Raw genomic sequence first — 20,773 nt, 5'->3', positions numbered from 1 at the left:
TGACCCCTAGTTTTGGACTCCCCCACAAATGGAAACATCTTATCTTACCCTACCGAACCCCTTCATAATTTTAATGACCTCTATCAGGTCACCTCTCAGTCTTCTCTTTCCTAGAGAAAAAACCTGCCCCAGCCTGTTCAGTCTTTCCTGATAGTTATACCCTCTCAGTTCTGGTAACATCCTTGTGAATCTTTTTTTTCCACCTTCTCCAGTGATGATGGGTCAATTTGAAAGAATGAGGCCACTTAAAAAGCGAAATGTTGGTCACCTTGGCTGGAGATTCAGGCTTTTTTTTTTACCAAGGACTGCCTGTGGTTTAAAAAAAAGCACAAGTGACTGACAAAGCTGGCACCATAGATCTGGATGCATGAAACGGAGTATGTGACCAAATGGTCGAGCAGCACAGTACTCAAACCCCATGTTTGATGGCTGCCAAAGTGGTGTTGATGCTGAATGAGAGGGTGGCAAGGGTGGTGACCCTCTTTACCACTCCTGGGTACCCTCCATATAGGACTGCAATGCAGCACAGGAAGGGAACCTGAGGGTACAGTTGACGATTATGACCACTTGCAGTGCCAACCCAATAATGAATGAAAGAAAGAAGTTGTACTTATATAGCGCCTTTCATGACCTCAGGTCGCTCCAAAGCGCTTTACAGCCAATGAAGTACTTTTGAACTGTAGTTGCTGTTGTAATAGAATTACACAGAATTTTCAGTACAGAAACAGGCCATTCGGCCCTACTGGTCCATGCCAGTGTTTATGCTCCACACGAGCCTCCTCCCACCTTACTTCATCTCACCCTATCAGTGTATCCTTCTATTCCTTTCTCCCTCATGTAGGTTTCCCTTAATTGCATCTATGCTATTCGCCTCAACCACTCCATGAGTAATGTAGGGAAACGCGGCAGCCAATTTGCGCACAGCAAGCTCCCACAAACAGCAATGAGATAAATGACCAGATAATCCATTTTTTAGAGATGCTGGTAGAGGAATAAATATTGGCCGGGGGTCACTGGGGAGAACTGGCGGCCATAACAGACTTGGGAAATCTAGCCTTGCGCTTCTAAACAAACTTTATCTGGTTTTGGCTAAAACGTTCATGTCGTTTTGTGCCTACCTCACTTAGCCACACCTCGCAGCCCAGATGAATGCTGTTTAACATGTTGACCATCAAAGTTGATGTTCCTAATTGGTTCAGTAATGGCAATTAAAGGAACAGGGTCCCTTTAAGAGTTTTGAATGCAGTAACCTTGCAGCTGTCATGAGGTGCCTTCATTGTTGGCCCGCAGCATAAATACCTCACACTTGAATTACTCTCCAAGTCTCTTGTTCTCCCAGTCTCTGCGGCAGTGATCTTCCTGTTTTGCTACCTTTGATTTACAGCCTTATGTTAGGTGCTTTTGTGAAGTTTTCCCCCAAATTTTTAATCTTCTCGGCTTGAATGCTATTTTGGTGGCAAGGTTAAAAAAAAAGGAATTTGACCCGTTAGGGCGCCGTTCTTATCAATATTTTTTGAATAGACAATGGGGAATACTTTAACCAGAATGTAGTCTGACAAACATTCTTCCTCCTTTAAGCATTTTGCCTGTAAACTCTCGTCAGCTTTTGATACCAAACACATTTTTCTCCAGTTGAAAGGTGGTGGGGGGCGGGAGGGGGGAGAGAGTACTGTGTTTGGTTGGGCCACAGTTAAAATGTAACATCTGCCATGGAAAATACCTGTGAGGCAGCAATGACATACACAGCGCTGGAATGTTCTATGCCGCAGCTCCACCTTAATCCACTCACTATGATGAAACACAATTGTAAAAGCACCCCTGGAAATACTAGCTCAAATTCTTGAAACATTAGCAGAGTATTCAGGGCTCAGTTTCCCATCTCTGAAATGGGGGTGCAAAAGATACCCAAGCATGGTTCTAGTTTGAATCAAAGGCGCACACACCTGATACTGCTGCACACCAGGAACAGTGTGCATCTAAAACACAAGGCAGATATGATCAGGAAGGTTCATTTGCTTCAGCTTAGCTCATGGGAAAAATTCGGTGGCGTCCCCTTTGGGCGCTAACTTAGCCAGGGTGCTACTTTTAGCGCTCCGAAAAGGTTAGCACCCCTGCGCTGTAAATTCAGTGGTAGCGCCCCAAGCAGGAGGCGGGGCACTACGAGAAGCGCTCCCCGTCCTTCCTGGGGCGTTACCATTGAATATCGCAGCACTACGTGCAACAGCGCCACGCGCGACGGCACATAGCGCCACGGTATTACAGGCCTCCCTCCACTGATTAAAGGGGAGGGGGCCTAGCGCTGCGCGCACCGTGGCCCTGCTTGACCACCAGGGAGCGGGGTACCGGGAAAACAGCCCGGCACTCAAAAGGAGGCCCTATGGCCAGAGGCGTAGTGCCACAGGGCGCTACCGGCTACTGCCGCCGCTAACCTCCCGCTGAATTCCGCAGGAGGCGTTAGCAGCGCCGCGCCGCACCCAGGCGCTAGGGGCTTTGCATCCCATTAGCGCCCCTGGGGGTTGCCAAGCCTCCAGGATTGCCCTGGACTCTCCAGGAATTAAAGATTAATCTCCTGCTGCGACACTGCTGTGAGCAACATCTGGGAGAAAAATCATAGCATTAAAAATAAATGGTGGATTTTTTTCCCCTTTCCTCTGAACATTTTCATTTATTAGTGATAAAAATATTGGAGATGAGGAGAAAAAAGGTTGTTTCTTGGACAGTCAAGATGAATCCAATCTGTAGAGCTGCTTTCTTGCTCTTGAGTTCTGTTGCTGTTTCCAGATCAGGAATGCCTTGCACTTGCGGCTTATTAGCTCCTGGATCTCCTGGTCGTTCTCGTTGAACCAGTCTTGGTGTTTCCCGGTCGAGTGACCGAGCGTCTCTTCACAGGTGCTGATTATGGAGGCCTTGAGTGCAGACCAGACGCTGTGGTCACTCTGTGTCTCTGAATCACTGGGAGTCATCAGGTTGGTTGTCATTCACAGGCCGAATAGGACAAAAAGAAAATACTGCAGATGCTGGAAATCTGAAATAAAAAACAGAAAATGCTGGAGATACTCAGCAGGTCAGGCAGCACCTGTGAAGAGAGAAACAGAGTTAACGTTTCAGGTCGATGACCTTTTGTCAGAACTGGAAAAAAGCAGGAAATGGAACAGATTTTTAAGCAAGTGTAGGGGCTGGGAAAGGGGGGAGGGGATGAAAGAACAAAAGGAAAGGTCTGTGATAGGATAGACGGCAGGAGAAGTTAAGAGACATTAAGGGATATTCAAGGCAAGAGGAGATGGTAATGGGACAGGTTAAGAAACAAAGGATGGCTCTAGATGAAGTGCAAATTACGCTGGCAGAATGAAAGACAGCTGCCATATGGGAGAGAAGAAAAAAAGACAGACAAAGAGTGTGGATAAAATATATATATGATAGGGGCCGAGGTTATGACTGGAAATTGTTGAACTCTATGTTGAGTCCAGAAGGCTGTAAAGTGCCTAATCGAAAGATGAGGTGCTGTTCCTCGAGCTTACGCTGAGCTTCCGTGGAACAATGCAAGAGGCTGAGGACGGTGAGGTCTGAATGGGAGTGGAGCGGTGAATTAAAGTGACAGGTGACCGGAAGCTCGGGGTCACCCTTACGGACTGAACTGAGGTGTTCTGCAAAGTGGTTACCCAATCTGCGTTTGGTCTCCCCAATGTAGAGGAGACCACATCGTGAGCAGCGAATACAGTATACTAGATTGCAAAAAGTACAAGTCAATCGCTGTTTCACCTGGAAGGGGTGTTTGGGGCCCTGGACAGTGGGAAGGGGGGAGGTATAAGGGCATGTGTTGCACCTCCTGCGCTTGCACGGGAAGGTGCCGGGCGAAGGGGAAGGGGTGTTGGGGGTGATAGAGGAGTGGACCAGGGTGTCACGGAGGGAACGGTCCCTTTGGAATGCTGAAAGCGGAGGTGAGGGGAAGATATGTTTGGTGGTGGGATCACGCTGGAGGTGGCAGAAATGATGGAAGATGATCCGTTGAATGTGGAGGCTGGTGGGGTGAAAGGTGAGGACAAGGGGAACCCTATCGTGGTTCTGGGGGGGAGGGGCGGGGTTAGGGCAGAAGTGCGGGAGATAGAACGGACACTGTCAAGAGCCGTGTCAACCACAGTAATGGGGAATCCTCAGTTGAGGAAAAAGGAAGACATGTCGGAAGCACTGGTATGGAAGGCGTCATCGTCAGAGCAGATGCGGCAGAGACGGAGAAACTGGGAGAATGGAATAGGGTCCTTACAGGAAGCGGGGTGGGAGGAAGTGTAGTCCAGGTAGCTGTGGGAGTCAGTGGGCTTGTAGTGAATGTTTGTCAATAACCTATCCCCAGAGATGGGGACGGAGAAGTCGAGGAAGGGAAGAGAAGAGTCGGAGATGGACCATGTGAAGGTGAAGGAAGGGCGGAAATTGGAGGCAAAGTGAATGAAATTGTCTAGTTCAGGGCGAGAGCAGGAAACGGCACCAATACAGTCATCAATGTACCGGAAAAAGAGGTGAAGGAGGGGACCCGAGTAGGACTGGAACAAAGAGTGTTCCACATATTCCACAAAAAGGCAGGCATAGCTAGGACCCATGTGGGTTCCCATAGCAACACCTTTGAACAGGGCTTTCTTAGCTGAGTCTTTGAGTGCTCCAGCGTTGATTTTCCTGCGGCATTGCTTCTGTTGCCGCCGCTGTTTTGGGGCTACGTTGATGAAGATGACAGAGCGGATTAGGCGGTGGTCTGTCCAGCAGTCGTCCACTCCTGTCATGGTGCGGGTGATGCGGACGTCCTTGCAGTCCCTCGCTCGGACGGTGACGTAGTCCAGCAGATGCCAGTGCTTGGAGCGAGGGTGTTGCCATGAAGCCTTGTACTTGTCTCTCTGACGGAACAAGGTGTTGGTTATGACAAGGCCATGTTCTAAGCATTTCGTCAGGAGGAGGGTACCGTTGGAGTTGGCTTTCCCAAACCCCTCTCTGCCGATCACACCTCCCCAGAGGTCTGTGTCCTTTCCAACTCTGGCGTTAAAGTCACCAAGGAGGATCAGCTTGTCTCCCGTTGGGACTCGAGACAGGGATTGTTCGAGGCTGGAGTAGAATTCCTATTTGGGCTCGTCTGTGGCTTCCAGTGTTGGGGCATGCGCACTGATGACCGTAGCGCACTGGTTCCGGGGTAGGGTGAGCCGTGGAGTCACGAGCCGTTCGTTTATTCCACAAGGGGAGTCTCTGAGATGTTCAACTAGCTCATTTTTTATGGCGAGGGTTACCCCATGGAGGGGGCGTTCTTCTTCAGGTTTGCCTTTCCAGAAGAAGGTGTAACCACCGCCTTGCTCCTTGAGCTGGCCTTCCCCTGCCCGTCGGGTCTCGCTTAGGGCGGCGATGTCTATGTCGAAACGTCTGAGCTCCCGGGCAATGATAGCAGTACGGTGTTCTGGTCTGTCGCTGTTGGGGTTGTCCATGAGGGTCCTGACGTTCCAGGTCCCGAACTTCATTTTAAAGGGTGGAAGATGCCTGTGTGTGAATTCTTTTAACGTGGGGTGGCCGATGCACACCAGCTACCACACGGGCTTGACAGAGCAAGGTCTTAGTTTAATGGCAAGGGGATCCAAGACGATTGGAGACCAGGCTCTGCTATATCGGCCTAGCACACACACACAAACATACTCCTACTGTCCTCCCTCCTTCCCGCAGGTCCTCTCTGCCTGGGTTTCATAGTCTGCTGTGTGGTCCTCCCGACCCCGCTACTGGCCCACGCTGCGCCACTCCTGGGCCTCAACCTCGCCACTGGGCCTCGTCCTCACTCCTGGGCTCCGACCTCGCTCCTGGGCCTCGACCTCGCTCCTGGGTCCCGTCCTCGCTCCTGGGCCCCGTCCTCACCCCTGGGCTCGTCCTCGCCCCTGGGCCTCGACCTCGCCCCTGGGCCTTGACCTCGCCCCTGGGCCTCGTCCTCGCCCCTGGGCCTCGTCCTCGCCCCTGGGTCCCGAACCCACCTCTGGGCCTCGTCCTCGCCCCTGCATCCCGACCTCACCCCTGGGCCTCGACCTCGCTCCTGGGCCCCAACCTCCTTTATAGTGTGTCTCCTTCTAGTGAGTGTGTCCCACGGTGTCTCCTTCTAGTGAGTGTGTCCCGTGGTGTTTCCTTCCAGTGAGTGTGTCCCGCGGTGTCTCTTTCCAGTGATTGTGTCCCGCGGTGTCTCCTTCCAGTAAGTGTGTCCCGCTGTGTCTCCTTCCAGTGAGTGTGTCCCGCGGTGTCTCCTTCCAGTGAGTGTGTCCCGCGGTGTCTCCTTCCAGTGAGTGTGTCCCACGGTGTCTCCTTCTAGTGAGTGTGTCCCGTGGTGTCTCCTTCCAGTGAGTGTGTCCCGCGGTGTCTCCTTCCAGTGACTGTGTCCCGCGGTGTCTCCTTCCAGTGACTGTGTCCCGCGGTGTCTCCTTCCAGTGAGTGTGTCCCGCGGTGTCTCCTTCCAGTGAGTGTGTCCCGCGGTGTCTCCTTCCAGTGACTGTGTCCCGTGGTGTCTCCTTCCAGTGAGTGTGTCCCGCGGTGTCTCCTTCCAGTGAGTGTGTCCCGCGGTGTCTCCTTCCAGTGAGTGTGTCCCACGGTGTCTCCTTCTAGTGAGTGTGTCCCGCGGTGTCTCCTTCCAGTGACTGTGTCCCGTGGTGTCTCCTTCTAGTGACTGTGTCCCGCAGTGTCTCCTTCCAGTGACTGTGTCCCGCGGTGTCTCCTTCCAGTGAGTGTGTCCCGCAGTGTCTCCTTCCAGTGAGTGTGTCCCACGGTGTCTCCTTCCAGTGACTGTGTCCCGTGGTGTCTCCTTCTAGTGACTGTGTCCCGCAGTGTCTCCTTCCAGTGACTGTGTCCCGCAGTGTCTCCTTCCAGTGACTGTGTCCCGCAGTGTCTCCTTCCAGTGAGTGTGTCCCGCGGTGTCTCCTTCCAGTGAGTGTGTCCCGCAGTGTCTCCTTCCAGTGAGTGTGTCCCACGGTGTCTCCTTCCAGTGACTGTGTCCCGCAGTGTCTCCTTCCAGTGAGTGTGTCCCGCGGTGTCTCCTTCCAGTGACTGTGTCCCGCGTGTCTCCTTCCAGTGAGTGTGTCCCACGGTGTCTCCTTCTAGTGAGTGTGTCCCGCGGTGTCTCCTTCCAGTGAGTGTGTCCCGCGGTGTCTCCTTCCAGTGAGTGTGTCCCGCGGTGTCTCCTTCCAGTGACTGTGTCCCGCGGTGTCTCCTTCCAGTGAGTGTGTCCCGCAGTGTCTCCTTCCAGTGAGTGTGTCCCGCGGTGTCTCCTTCCAGTGAGTGTGTCCCGCGTGTCTCCTTCCAGTGACTGTGTCCTGCGGTGTCTCCTTCCAGTGAGTGTGTCCCGTAGTGTCTCCTTCCAGTGAGTGTGTCCCGCGGTGTCTCCTTCCAGTGAGTGTGTCCCGCGTGTCTCCTTCCAGTGAGTGTGTCCCGCGGTGTCTCCTTCCAGTGAGTGTGTCCCGCGGTGTCTCCTTCCAGTGAGTGTGTCCCGCGGTGTCTCCTTCCAGTGAGTGTGTCCCGCGGTGTCTCTTTCCAATGAGTGTGTCCCGTGGTGTCTCCTTCCAGTGAGTGTGTCCCGCGGTGTCTCTTTCCAATGAGTGTGTCCCGTGGTGTCTCCTTCCAGTGAGTGTGTCCCGCGGTGTTTCCTTCCAGTGAGTGTGTCCCGCGGTGTCTCCTTCCAGTGAGTGTGTCCCGCGGTGTTTCCTTCCAATGAGTGTGTCCCGTGGTGTCTCCTTCCAGTGAGTGTGTCCCGCGGTGTTTCCTTCCAGTGAGTGTGTCCCACGGTGTCTCCTTCTAGTGAGTGTGTCCCGCGGTGTCTCCTTCTAGTGAGTGATCTGGAAGGAGCAACAGAACTCGAGAGTAAGAAAGCAGCTCTACAGACGCCTGAAGGCCGAGGTCCAACAAAAAACTCGCGACCTAAAGAACAGATGGTGGGTGGAGAAAGCGCAGGAGATCCAGCAGCTAGCCAACAACGATGACGTACGTGGATTCGTTAGCGCAGTCAAGACCACCTACGACCCAAGCACCCAAGGTCCTACCCCACTGCGGGCCAAGAATGGAGAGGTACTCATCATGGACAGGGAAGCAGTCAGTGCCCGCTGGAAGGAGCACTTCGAAGATCTCCTTAACCGAGACTCTGTCTTCGATGCCAGTGTCCTCAACTCCATCCCGCAGCATGCTACCCGCCACCACCTCAGCTCAACCCCAGCCCGGCATGAGGTTGAATAGGCCATCCGACAACTGAAGAACAACAAGGCCTCAGGAGCAGATGGAATCCCCGCCGAGGCGCTAAAACATGGCGGAGAAGCACTATTGGTGCGAATACACGAACTCATTTCTCTTATTTGGAAGGAGGAGAGCACGCCAGGGGATCTCAGAGACGCCGTAATTGTGACCATCTTCAAGAAAGGTGACAAGTCCGATTGCGGTAATTACAGAGGAGTCTCCCTGCTGTCTGCCACAGGGAAAGTCATCGCAAGAATCCACCTCAATCGCCTTCTCCCAGTGGCTGAAGAGCTCCTCCCAGATTCGCAATGCGGATTCCGGCCACTAAGGGGCACAATGGACATGATCTTCACCGCGTGTCAACTACAAGAGAAATGCAGGGAACAGCACCAACCACTGTACATGGCCTTCTTTGACCTCACAAAGGCCTTCGACACCATCAACCGTGAGGGATTATGGAGTGTCCTCCTCAAATTCGGCTACCCTCAAAGGTTTGTCACCATCCTCCGCCTGCTTCATGATGACATGCAAGCCATGATCCTGACCAATGGATCCACCACAGACCCAATTCACGTATAGGCCGGGATCAGGCAAGGCTGTGTCATCGCACCAATGCTCTTCTCGATCTTCCTGGCTGCAATGCTCCATCTCACCCTCAGTAAGCTCCCCGCTGGAGTGGAGCTAATCTACAGAACAAGTGGGAAACTGTTCAACCTCCGTCACCTCCAGTCCAGATCCAAGGTCCTTCCATTCTCTGTCATCAAATTACAGTATGCAGATGATGCTTGCGTCTGCGCACACTCCGAGGTCGAACTCCAAACCATCGTCAACACCTTCACTGAAGCGTACGAGAGCATGGGCCTTACACTAAACATCCATAAGACAAAGGTCCTCTACCAACTTGCCCCCGTCACACAGTACTGCTCCCCGATTATCAAAATCCATGACGAGGCCTTGGACAACGTGGATCACTTTCCATACCTTGGGAGCCTACTGTCAACAAGGGCAGACATCGATGATGAAGTCCAACACTGCCTTCAGTGTGCCAGTGTAGCCTTCAGTCACCTGAGGAAGAGAGTGTTTGAAGACCAGGACCTCAAACCCAGTACTAAGCTCATGGTCTACAGAGCAGCAGTGATACCCGCCCTCCTGTATGCTTCAGAGACATGGACCATATACAGCAGGCACCTCAAAGCACTGGAGAGGTACCACCAACGCTGCCTCCGCAAGATCCTGCAAATCCATTGGCAGGATAGGCGCACCAACGTCAGTATTCTCGCTCAGGCCAAAATCCCCAGCATCGAAGCTTTGACCACGCTCAATCAGCTCCGATGGACGGGCCACATCGTCCGCATGCCCGATACAAGACTCCCAAAACAAGCGCTCTACTCGGAGCTCCGACACGGCAAGAGAGCCCCAGGTGGGCAGAGGAAATGCTTCAAGGACACCCTCAAAGCCTCCTTGCAAAAGTGCAACATCCCCACTGACACCTGGGAATCCCTGGCCCAAGACCGCACAAAGTGGAGGAGAAGCATCCAGGAAGGCGTCGAACACCTCGACTCTTTTTGCCGGGAGCAAGTGGAAGCCAAGCACAGGCAGCACAAGGAGCGCACGTCAACCCAAGCACCCCACCCACCCGCCCCTTCAACCACCGTCTGCCCCACCTGTGACAGAGACTGTAGGTCTCGCATTGGACTCATCAGTCACCTGAGAACTCATTTTTAGTGTGGAAGCAAGTCATCCTCGGTTCCGAGGGACTGCCTAAGAAGAAGAAGAAGAAGAATTGGGTACCAAAAGCCCCGATATTTAGGGGGGAGCGGGGAGGATGCGGATGAGGTTGAAAGTGGCTGAAGAACCCAGCGAGTCCGGCTGTGTGGCGGTCCTGTCAAACTTAATGGCAGGACCTCATTATCGTTTTATTCATTCCCTTTCCCGCCCGACATCCGGACAGATTGACTGGGGACGGTCCCCGGCACTTGGAAGGGGGAGTGGGGGTGAGGGTTGACGATGGCGGCTTATGGAGGGGGCAGCGAGAGGCCGTGACCTTCAGAGGGGAGGCCAAAGGCTTCCTTATGGGACCGGGGGCAGTGGGTGGGGGGGGGAAGCACTCCTGCTCCTCCTGGCCCACAAGGAGTGCAGGAAAAGGCACTTACCTTGTGGAGCCGGCAGCTCCCGACTCCTTTTCACTGCCGGGTTTCCCGACCTTTGAGACACCTGCGCAGCAACATTGAATTTTAAACTATGCTCCCAATCGCACTGCGGGAGCCCGACTTAAGTATGTTAATGAAGTGTCCTGCCTCTCCACGGCAGGACGCTCGCACGCCACGTACCCACCACCATAAAAAAGGCGCGTGCATAGTGTGTTGGGGAAGCATTCTCCGTATTTAAATCTTTAACCCCCCCTCCCCACCCCAACAACCCTCTCCCACCCATCCTGAGGGGGCTAATATCAAGGCCAAAAAGTCTGTTCCCTTTCCAATTGGCCGTGGGAAGGCAGTGGGTTGGGAAGATGGGCCAGTGGTGGGAGTGTGGGGGCGGGGCAGGGGCAGTTGGGCATGATAAAACCTCCAGGAATATGCCCATCCAGAGTTGGCATCCCCGATTCTGTTATCGCATCCAGATCTCTGTCTCGCCCCAATCAAAAACAGACAATGCTGCAAAGCCTCAGCAAGTCAGGCAGCATCAGAACTGGAAGATATCACAGATGCGCAGCTTAGAAGTAGGAACAGAGGGAGGGAAAGGGATGGGGCATGGCGGTGGGATGGGAGATGGGGACGGGATGGGAGATGGGGGTGGGATGGGATCGGAGATGGGGGCGGGATGGGAGATGGGGCGGGATGGGAGATGGGGGTGGGATGGGGGATGGGGGTGGGTGGGAGACGGGGACGGGATGGGAGATGGGGACGAGATGGGAGATGGGGGTGGGATGGGATGGGAGATGAATCTGGAATGGGAGATGGGAGTGGGATGGGAGATGGGGTGGGATGTGAGTGGGATAGGGGTGGGATGGGAGATGGGGGTGGGATGGGGGATGGGGTTGGGATGGGGATGGGATGGGAGATGGGGATGGGATGGGAGATGGGGGTGGGATGGGAAATGGGGATGGGATGGGAACGCAAAGATAAGGAAAGTAAGAGCTGTAAAGTGAGTAGGAGATGGTTTAACTGAGAGTTGTGAAAATAGCGTAAGACAAAAAGGGGGCATGATGAGAGAAATTGGAGATATATATAAGAGGGGCAGAGAATGTCTGAATAGTTAAAGCAGGTTAGCTAAATTGGACGAGGGGGAGCATGAAATCCTGGCAAAGTGGAGCAGGCTTCAGTGGGCCAGGAGTTAGGTGGAAGAAAGATGGAAGTCAACACCAGGGTGCAGGCCAGCCAATCGGCTCTAACTGGTCACACATTCTCTGGGTCTTCCATATGTCTTTTATTTGTTCGTTATACGTGTTTGTTGATTACTTTCTTTGTGTGCGAGAGAACATCCTGGCATCAGGTATCAGCCGTGGCTCCGTTGGTCACACTCTCATCTGCTGAGTCAGAAGGTTGGTTTTAATCCCACTCCAGAGACTTGAGCACAGAAATCATGGCTGACGCCTCAGTGCAGTGCTGAGGGAGTGCTGCAATGTCAGAGGTGCTGCCTTTCGGATGGGACATTAAACTGAGGTCCTGTCTGCCCTCTCAGGTGGACGTAAAAGATCCCATGGCACTATTTCGAAGAAGAGCAGGGGAATTCTCCCTCAATCAACAACTGAAAAAAACAGATGCTATGGTCATTATTGCTGTTTGTGGGAGCTTGCTGTGCACAAATTGGCTGCCGTGTTTCCTACATTACAACAGTGACTACACTTCAAAAAGTACTTCATTGGCTGTAAAGTGCTTTGGGACGTCCTGAGGATGTGAAAGGCGCTATATAAATACAAGTCTTGCTTTTATTTTTATTTTCTGAATTTAGCTTTCACTGGTCCCTTTTCCAGGACTGTCCATTTTTTGTATTGTTTAAAAGCTCTCTCTCTCACCTCCCTTTCCAAGCTGATTTTAAATCCATAATAATGAATGGATGGAACAAGAAAAAAGAAAGAGCTTGCATTTATATAGGACATCCCAAAGCGCTTTACAGCCAATGAAGTACTTTTTGAAGTGTAGTCACTGTTGTGATGTAGGGAAACGCAGCAACCAATTTGCACACAGCGAGGTCCCACAAACAGCAATGTGATAATGACCAGATAATCTGGGTTTTTTTTAATGTTAGTTGAGGGATAAATATTGGCCCAGGACACCGGGGAGAACTCCCAATACTATTCTTCAAAATAGTGCCACGGGATCTGTTGCATCCACTTCAGAGAACAGACTTAACATCTCCTCCAAAAGACAGTGGCCTAGAAATTTGGTTGGCTTTGCGCCCAGTTTTCGCCCAAAGAGGGCTTTTGCGCCACTTGCTAAACTTTCCCTGATATTCAGCGGTGCGGTAATGGCGGCGTTAGCCAGTAGCGCTGCGCCGCCACCGATGACGTCATTGGTGTGCGCAGTGCCCCGCTACCGCCCCGACCGCCATATTGAGTTGCGGCCGCCTCTTCCGCGGCGGCCGCAAACAGCAACCAGAAAACGGGGCCTACCTGATGCGGTAGTGGGGCGAGTTAAGGTGGATGTGCGGCCGGCCGCTTTTTCGGCGGCCGCCTGCCCGCACCTCCTTCCCCGGCCTCCTCCACCCCCCCCCCCCGCGGCATTGCCGGCTGTTTTCCGGGAGCCCGGCACTTCTCCGTGGTGCCGGGCTCATTTGCCGGCACTAGCGAGCGGCGATCGCGCTGTTGCAGGCACCTCCCCCTTAAGAGAGGGAGGAAGGCCTGCAGTACCGCAGCCTGCCGCTCCGCAGCAGGTGGCGCTGCAGCACTTAGCGCGCCGATATTCAGTTTCAGCGCCCCAAGCGAGGGCGCCGAAACCCTTGATTTGCGGCCGGCTTCGACTTGGGGCGCTGAAAGTGAATTTCCGGCGGGCGCAAGTGGCTCCGCGCGCAGCAGTAATTTATGGGCGCAAGCGAGCTGGCCGCCCCAAAGTCAATTTCTAGCCCAGTACCTCCAACAGTGTCAGCCTAGATTTCTGTGCTCAAGTCTGCTTGGAGTGGGACTTGAACCCACAACCATTCTGATATCAAAGGCAAGAGCACTACCCACTGAGCCACAGCAGACAATCACAGTGCATTAATTGTAATGTACCATGTTCCTAAACCAGTACTTCCTTTTTTTTATTATGCAGGAGGAGAAAGTCTACCTACTTCTCTTTCTCCTAAACAAAGTCACTACCTGCAAAGACACTCAAGTATCTGCATTAGCCAAACTACTGGGAAACGCAACACTACAATGGCATTTAACTGCACCATTTTACTGTTTGAAATCCTGATATATTTTGATATCTTTCTGTAAAACAAAGCTGTATTTTTTCATATGCGAAAAGAATTTTTAAAACAAATACTGTATAATGTAAGAGTCTCTTTGACGAATCATAGTTTTGCATTTTCATATATTCATCAACACTGTAGGATCTTGATTGGGCCACAGGTCAAGTGGATTTATTTTAGGAATCGGAAGTTGTAAAATTTTAATTCATGATTTTTAATTTTTTTTCCTGCCTTGCCTTAGCAACAGCAAGTAGCAGTCACCTATACGCACGTTTTCATACTCTACGTCCCATACTCCAAGCTGAGTCTGATCCGCATGCAAGCCAAGGTCACTTAAAAACAACACATCACCAAAATGCATCAGGCTATAATTTGTTTGAAGTGACATCAATGTGTTCTGGACCACAGAGATAAGAACATGACAAGTAGCCATTTTTAATTTGACAAAATGTGTATATATGGATTCAGTAAGTGAAGTAAATCCTGTATGAACACCTTCTTTCATGCATCACATAATTAATACGAATAAAAACAATAAAAGGGGAAATGCTGTGGTTCTATTGTGCTTTCTTTCAGGCTTTCACCTGGTAACACGACTGACAAGTTTATTTCTATAATAACCTTCATTTGTACAGCGCCTTTAATGTAGTAAAAAGATCCCAAGACGCTTCACAGGAGCATTACAGACAAAAGTGTGACACCGCTCCACATAAGGAGATATTAGGACAGGCGACCAAAAGTTTGGTAAAAGAGGTAGGTTTTTAAGGAGCATCTTAAAGGAGGAGAGAGGCGGAGAGGTTTAGGGAGGGAATTCCAGAGCTTAGGGCCCAGGCAACTGAAGGCACGGCCGCTAATGGTGCGGTGAAGGAAAGCAGGGATGCGCAAGAGGCCAGAATTGGAGGAACGCAGTGATCTTTTAATTTATTCGTTCCTGGGATGTGGGCGTCGCTGGCAAGGCCAACATTTATTGCCCATCCCTAGTTGCCCTTGAGAAGGTGGTGGTGAGCCGCCTTCTTGAACCGCTGCAGACCGTGTGGTGAAGGTACTCCCACAGTGCTGTTAGGGAGAGAGTTCCAGGATTTTGACCCAGTGATGATGAATGAACGGCGATATACTTCCAAGTCAGGATGGTGTGTGACTTGGAGGGGAACTGGCAGGTGCTGGTGTTCCCATGCACCTACTGCCCTTGTCCTTCTAAGTGGTAGAGTTCACAGGTTTGGGAGGTACTGTCGAAGAAGCCTTGGCAAGTTTCTGCAATGCATCTTGTAGATGGTTCACACTGCAGCCACAGTGCACCAGTGATGGAGGGAGTGAATGTTTAAGGTGGTGGATGGGGGGTGGGGGCTGCTTTATCCTGGATGGTGTTGAGCTTCTTGAGTGTTTTTGGAGCTGCACTCATCCAGGCAAGTGGAAAGTATTCCATCACACTCCTGACTTGTGCCTTGTAGATGGTGGAAAGGCTTTGGGGGGGTCAGGAGGTGAGACACTCGCCACAGAATACCCAGCCTCAGACCTGCTCTTATAGCCACAGTATTTATGTGGCTGGTCAAGTTACGTTTCTGGTCAATGGTGACCCCCCAAGATGTTGATGGTGGTGGATTCAGCGATGGTAATGCTGTTGAATGTCAAGGGACGGTGGTTAGACTCTCTCTAGTTGGAGATAGTCATTGCCTGGCTCTTGTGTGGCACGAATGTTACCTGCCACTTACCAGCCCAAGCCTGAATATTGTCCAGGTCTTGCTGCATGCGGGCACAGACTGCTTCATTATCTGAGGATTTGCGAATGGAACTGAACACTGTGCAATCATCAGCGAACATCTCCAGTTCTGACCTTATCTCAGAAGGTTGTAGGGCTGGAGGAGGTTACAGAGATAGGAAGGGATCGAGGCCAGGGAAGGATTTAAAAACAAGGATGAGAATTTTAAATTTGTTGTGCTGCTGGACCAGGAGCCAACATAGGTCAGCGAGCATAGGGGTGATGGGTGAACGGGACCTGGTGCGAGTTACAATACGGGCAACAGAGCTTTGGATGAGTTTAAGTTTAGGGAGGGTGGAAAATGGCTAGGAGAGCATTAGGATAGTTGAGTTTAGAGGTAACAAAAGCATGGATCAGGGTTTCAGCAGCAGATAAGCTGAGGATAGGGCAGAGATGGGCGATTATCAATGACATACAGACAATGCAGAATCAAAACACACTAAAACACACTGCAGACTAAAGTGGAAAATGTGATAATGACAATTAATTTAATGGTAAACGTAATAATTACTTTCATTTCTCACTCAAGTGATCAATCCATAGCACTTTTCTCTAACCAATGTTTACTAACTCTATTACTTCTATGAGGTGCTCCCTTAGTGGCCTCAGGAAGGCTGTTATTCCTCATGTTGGGACCCTTGAGATGCTCGTGGCTGCTGACTTCAGGCTGCTGGAGTCTGTGAGGACCCAGCCACACAATGTTGCACCTTGGCTGCTGCCGGGGCAGTCTAGCCCAGCTGATTTGCTGGCACTGTGGCAGGAGGCAGACGAGGGGCTGGCAAAGGCGCAAGTGCGGGAATTACAGGCCAGTGAGCCTAACATCAGTGGTAGGGAAATTATTGGAAAAAATTCTGATGGACAGAATTAGTCTCCACTTGGAGAGGCAGGAATTAATCAGGGATAGTCAGCATGGCTTTGTCAGGGGCAGGTCATGTCTGATCAATTTGATTGAATTTTTTGAGTGGGTGACTAGGTGTGTGGATGAGGGTAGTGCAGTTGATGTGGTCTACATGGACTTCAGTAAGGCTGTTGATAAAGTCCCACATGGGAGACTGGTCAAGAAGGTAAGAGCCCATGGGATCCAGGGCAATTTGACACATTGGATCCAAAATTGGCTTAGTGGCAGGAGGCAGAGTGTGATGGTCGAAGGGTGTTTTTGTGACTGGAAGCCTGTGTCCAGTGGTGTACCGCACGGATCGGTGTTGGGTCCTTTGCTGTTTGTAGTGTACATTCATGATTTAGATATGAATGTAGGAGGTATGATCAGTAAGTTCGCAGATGACACGAAAATTGGTGGAGTGGTAAATAGTGAGGAGGGAAGCCTCAGGTTACAGGACGATATAGATGGGTTGGTCAGATGGGCAGAACAGTGGCAAATGGAATTTAACCCTGAAAAGTATGAGGTGATGCATTTTGGGAGGACAAACAAGGCAAGGGAATACACAATGAATGGTAGGACCCTAGGAAGGACAGAGGATCAGAGGGACCTTGGTGTGCATGTACATAGATCCCTGAAGGCAGCAGGACAGGTAGATAAGGTGGTTAAAAAGGCATATGGGATACTTGCCTTCATAGCCGAGGCATAGAATATAAGAGCAGGGAGGTTATGATGGAGCTGTACAAGATGCTAGTTAGGCCACAGCTGGAATACTGTGTGCAGTTCTGGTCGCCACACTATAAGAGGGATGTAATTGCATTGGAGAGGGTGCAGAGGAGATTCACCAGGATGTTACTTGGGCTGGAGCGCTTCAGCTATGGAGAGAGACTGGACCTGGCTGGGGTTGTTTTCCTTAGAGCAGACAAGGCTGCGTGGGGACCTGATTGAGGTGTACAAAATTATGAGGGGCATAGATAGGGTAGATAGAAAGGAACTTTTCCCCTTAGTAGAGGGGTCAATAACCAGGGGGCATAGTTACAAGATAAGGGGCAGGAGGTTTAGAGGGGATTTGAGGAAAAACTTTTTCACCCAGAGGTTTGTTGGAATCTAGAACTCACTGCCTGAAAGGGTGGTAGAGGCAGGAACTCTCATAACATTCAAGAAGCATTTGGATGAGCACTTGAAACACCATAGCATACAAGGCTACGGACCAAGTGCTGGAAAATGGAATTAGAATAGACAGGGCTTAATGGCCAGTGCGGACACGATGGGCCGAAGGGCCTCTTTCTGTGCTGTATAACTCTATGACTCTATGGCCTAGAAATTCAGTATAGCCACGTTTGGGGCGCTACAGTCGGGCGGCCGCTAAAGTTTGCGCCCGGCGCAAGTTCGTACCACCTTCGCTGATATTCAGTTGCATCGCCCCAAGAGGTTGCTGCTGCGCTGAAACAGGCGATGCACGACTATCATTAGGCGCTAAGCCGGCGGCCTGGGGCGATACCCCCGAGGGCGGGCGCAGCGCAGGTGCGGCGAGTTGCTGATTGACGGCAGACACTCTGGCGCCGGTGAGCTCTTAAAGGGGGAGGGTGGATTTGTTTGCCTCCCATGCCCTGCACACTGCAGCCCTGAAGCAAGGCCTGACCACTGCTGCTTCATCTGTACAACGCCCAGGACTATGGAGAAGGCCAACGTTTGCACCCATTGCAGCCCCCATTATATGTTTCCAATCAATGCTATGGCTCTGAAGTTAAAGACAAGTGCAAAGCTGTGGCCTGAAGCCACAAGTACCTGTGCGAGTGTTGAGCCAAACCAGAAAGCTCTCTACCTTTGTCTCTCTGCAAAGATCCGTCTCTCACAAAGAAGGAGTGTTGCAAAAAGGCTGCCTTTTCTACTGCAGGAGGAGTGCCCTTTAATTTGCGCCCCCCGCGCCCCGCATCGACTGAGAACCGTTCCCCTCTACCAGTCGCTAGGGGCGCCAGGCGCACAATAGGGAGGCACCACTGAATTTCCGGTTTGGGGCGAACAAAGGGCGTTGCACGATGAAATGATGTCAGGATCTGCGCGCGCAGCTGAGCGCGCGCAAAGGCTTTGCGCCGCCGCTAAATCTTTACTGAAGTTGGGGAGAGGCGCAGATCGCGCTGCGCCCGGCCGCTAGCCGCCTAGCGCCCAACATCTCCTCCTCCTAAGGCGCTAGCGGCTGGCGCAAACAACTGAATTTCTAGGCCTATGACTCTATGCGCTGACCTCCTGAGAGAGGACAACAAGCAACGCCACCCCCGCTCCCCCCACCCCGGCAACTCCCGTGGGCCACCCGGTCCTCCGCACTGCGGAAGAACGGACTGCAGATGGCGAGGGTCTCCTTTAAAGCCCCCTGTCCACTTCTCCGACAATCTGTCCAAGGTGTGTTTCCGTGTATCCAAGGTTTTGAGCTCCGGAGTCCGCGCAGCAGCCATTGGAGCTGCCACCAAAGCGGCAAAGCGAGCGAACATGGACCTTGGTGGCAAGGCCTCCGCTGGCAGTGTCCACTGGAGGTGACCGTGCTCTCCCAGAGTAGATCACAGGATGCTGATGCCACGCGAGATGACACCACACGGGCTGGAAGCGGAATTCCTTCACAACCTCGGCAATTGTGTTGAAACTCTTTAGCAGGCCTGCCAATAGTATTGCCAACTCTGGTTGGACCTATTCCTGGAGGTTTTATCACATGACCTCCTGCCTCCAACTTCCCCGGCCCCCACGGTTCAATGTGATTTCTGTTGACAAAATATAGTTGGTCTTATTGATGAGGAAACACAACTGGCTGTGAGGCGATTATACGCACTGTTAGATCCGTGTGTTAATGGAGATACGGAATGCAGGAGTTGATTTAACAAGTGTTTACTGAACAAAGTCTGGAGGTGAACTAACTACACAAGACGCTATACAGGCTTATATACCCGAGTGGTCACTACTGGTACTACAGTATACAGGGGCTTCAAAAACATAATTCCTCTTAAAGGTACATACACTACAATTCCTCCCCTTTTAGATAAATAGTACATAATGTTTTAAGTAATCATTAAATAACATTTTTACAAGAACAATAATATACACATTTGCTGAAGTTAATCAATTACAAATTCAGTCTCTCTGGAGGCTTCCTGACTCGGTCCGGATAACGCCTCGGTGGTGTAGTAGGTTCTTTTGGCAAGGTCGATTCGGCTTCAATGCCAGTGTCGGGTTCATCTGGTTCCAGTATCACCGGATCGGAGGTAGATACTATGGGTATCTCTGCTTCATCACTAGGCGTATAGAGTTGTGGTGTAGGTTGTCCTTTTTCGGATGACTCTATGATCTGGTCAGCATGGTGCCTTATTATGCTTTCTCCAATGTCCACGGTGTACACCAGCGGTCCTAGTCGTGTGCAAATAGTTCCAGGCTGCCATTTCTCAGTACGGTAGTCCCGGGCCAAAACTGGTTGACCTATCTGGAAGGTTCTAGTTGGCCTTTCATTCATGCTTTGAAATTGCCGGTTCTCTACGTCCCTTCTGACATTTGGCTTGACCAAATCCAGCCGGCATCTTAGGCTTCTATTGAAAAACATCATGGCGGGGGTTTGGTTTGTAACCACGTGTTGCATTCCTGTACGCAAACAAGAAGTTATCTACCTTATGTTGTAGATTTATGTCTTCATTACCCATGGCCTTTATGGCCTTCTTGAAGGTCTGGACAAACCTTTCAGCCAATCCATTGGTGGCGGGATGGTATGGGGCGGACGTGTAGTGCTTAACCCCATTGTTTTTTAAGAACTTCCTGAATTCTTCGGATACAAATTGCGGTCCATTATCAGAACAGATCTGTTCAGGCAGCCCATTCCTGGCGAATATGGTCCTTAATACTGTGATGGTTTTTTCCATGGTGGTGGAGGACATCTTTATTACCTCCGGCCACTTGGAGTGTGCATCCACCGTTATTAAGAACATTGAGTCCATAAATGGACCAGCAAAGTCGATATGTACCCTTTGCCATGGAGATGAGGGCCACTCCCATGGATGTAGAGGGGCTTGTGGTGGGGCGTTTTGGACCTCCTGTCATCCTAGACAGCTCTTGGTCATTTCTTCGATGTCTCCAACGATACCTGGCCGCCACACAAACGCTCTGGCTAAGTTCTTCATTTTCACTCCACCCAGATGCCCCTCGTGAAGCTCCTTTAGCACTCTATCCTTGAGTTTGGGTGGAATCACCACTCTGGATCCACACATCAAGGTTCCTCGGCACACTGACAGTTGTTCTCTTCTTTGCGAGAATGCTGGCAACTGGTTCGCCATGTGCTGGCCATCCCTTCACCGTTAAATCGTAGACTCATGAGAGAGTCGGGTCATTTCGCGTTTCCTTTTCAATGGTAGAATTTGTCACCGGTAGACATTGGTCGAGTGGAACATCTCCACTGGGTCCACTGTAGGCACCTCTTCCACCGTTGGCAACGGTAGGCGCGATAACCCATTAGCATTCCCATGCTGTTTTGTTCCTTTGTATTCTATGTCATATTG

At 51.4% G+C, this 20,773-nt stretch overlaps 1 protein-coding gene across 1 annotated transcript in view; it reads left to right on the top strand.

Moving 5' to 3' along the window:
• svep1 (sushi, von Willebrand factor type A, EGF and pentraxin domain containing 1) overlaps positions 1-14,184 on the top strand; it is a 172,263-nt gene extending 158,079 nt beyond the window's left edge. The window contains exon 20 of the mRNA XM_085984230.1: positions 13,470-14,184. Within this exon, the coding sequence (XP_085840356.1) occupies positions 13,470-13,503 (34 nt within the window). The 3' untranslated portion in view covers positions 13,504-14,184. The remainder of the gene's footprint in view (positions 1-13,469) is intronic.
• Positions 14,185-20,773: the final 6,589 nt, after the last annotated feature.

Source organism: Somniosus microcephalus, chromosome 1 (genome assembly GCF_052327205.1).
Source record: "Somniosus microcephalus isolate GS21.2 chromosome 1, FLI_Smic_1.0, whole genome shotgun sequence".
Taxonomy (NCBI): domain Eukaryota; kingdom Metazoa; phylum Chordata; class Chondrichthyes; order Squaliformes; family Somniosidae; genus Somniosus; species Somniosus microcephalus.
This window is presented reverse-complemented; position numbering and strand designations above follow the sequence as displayed.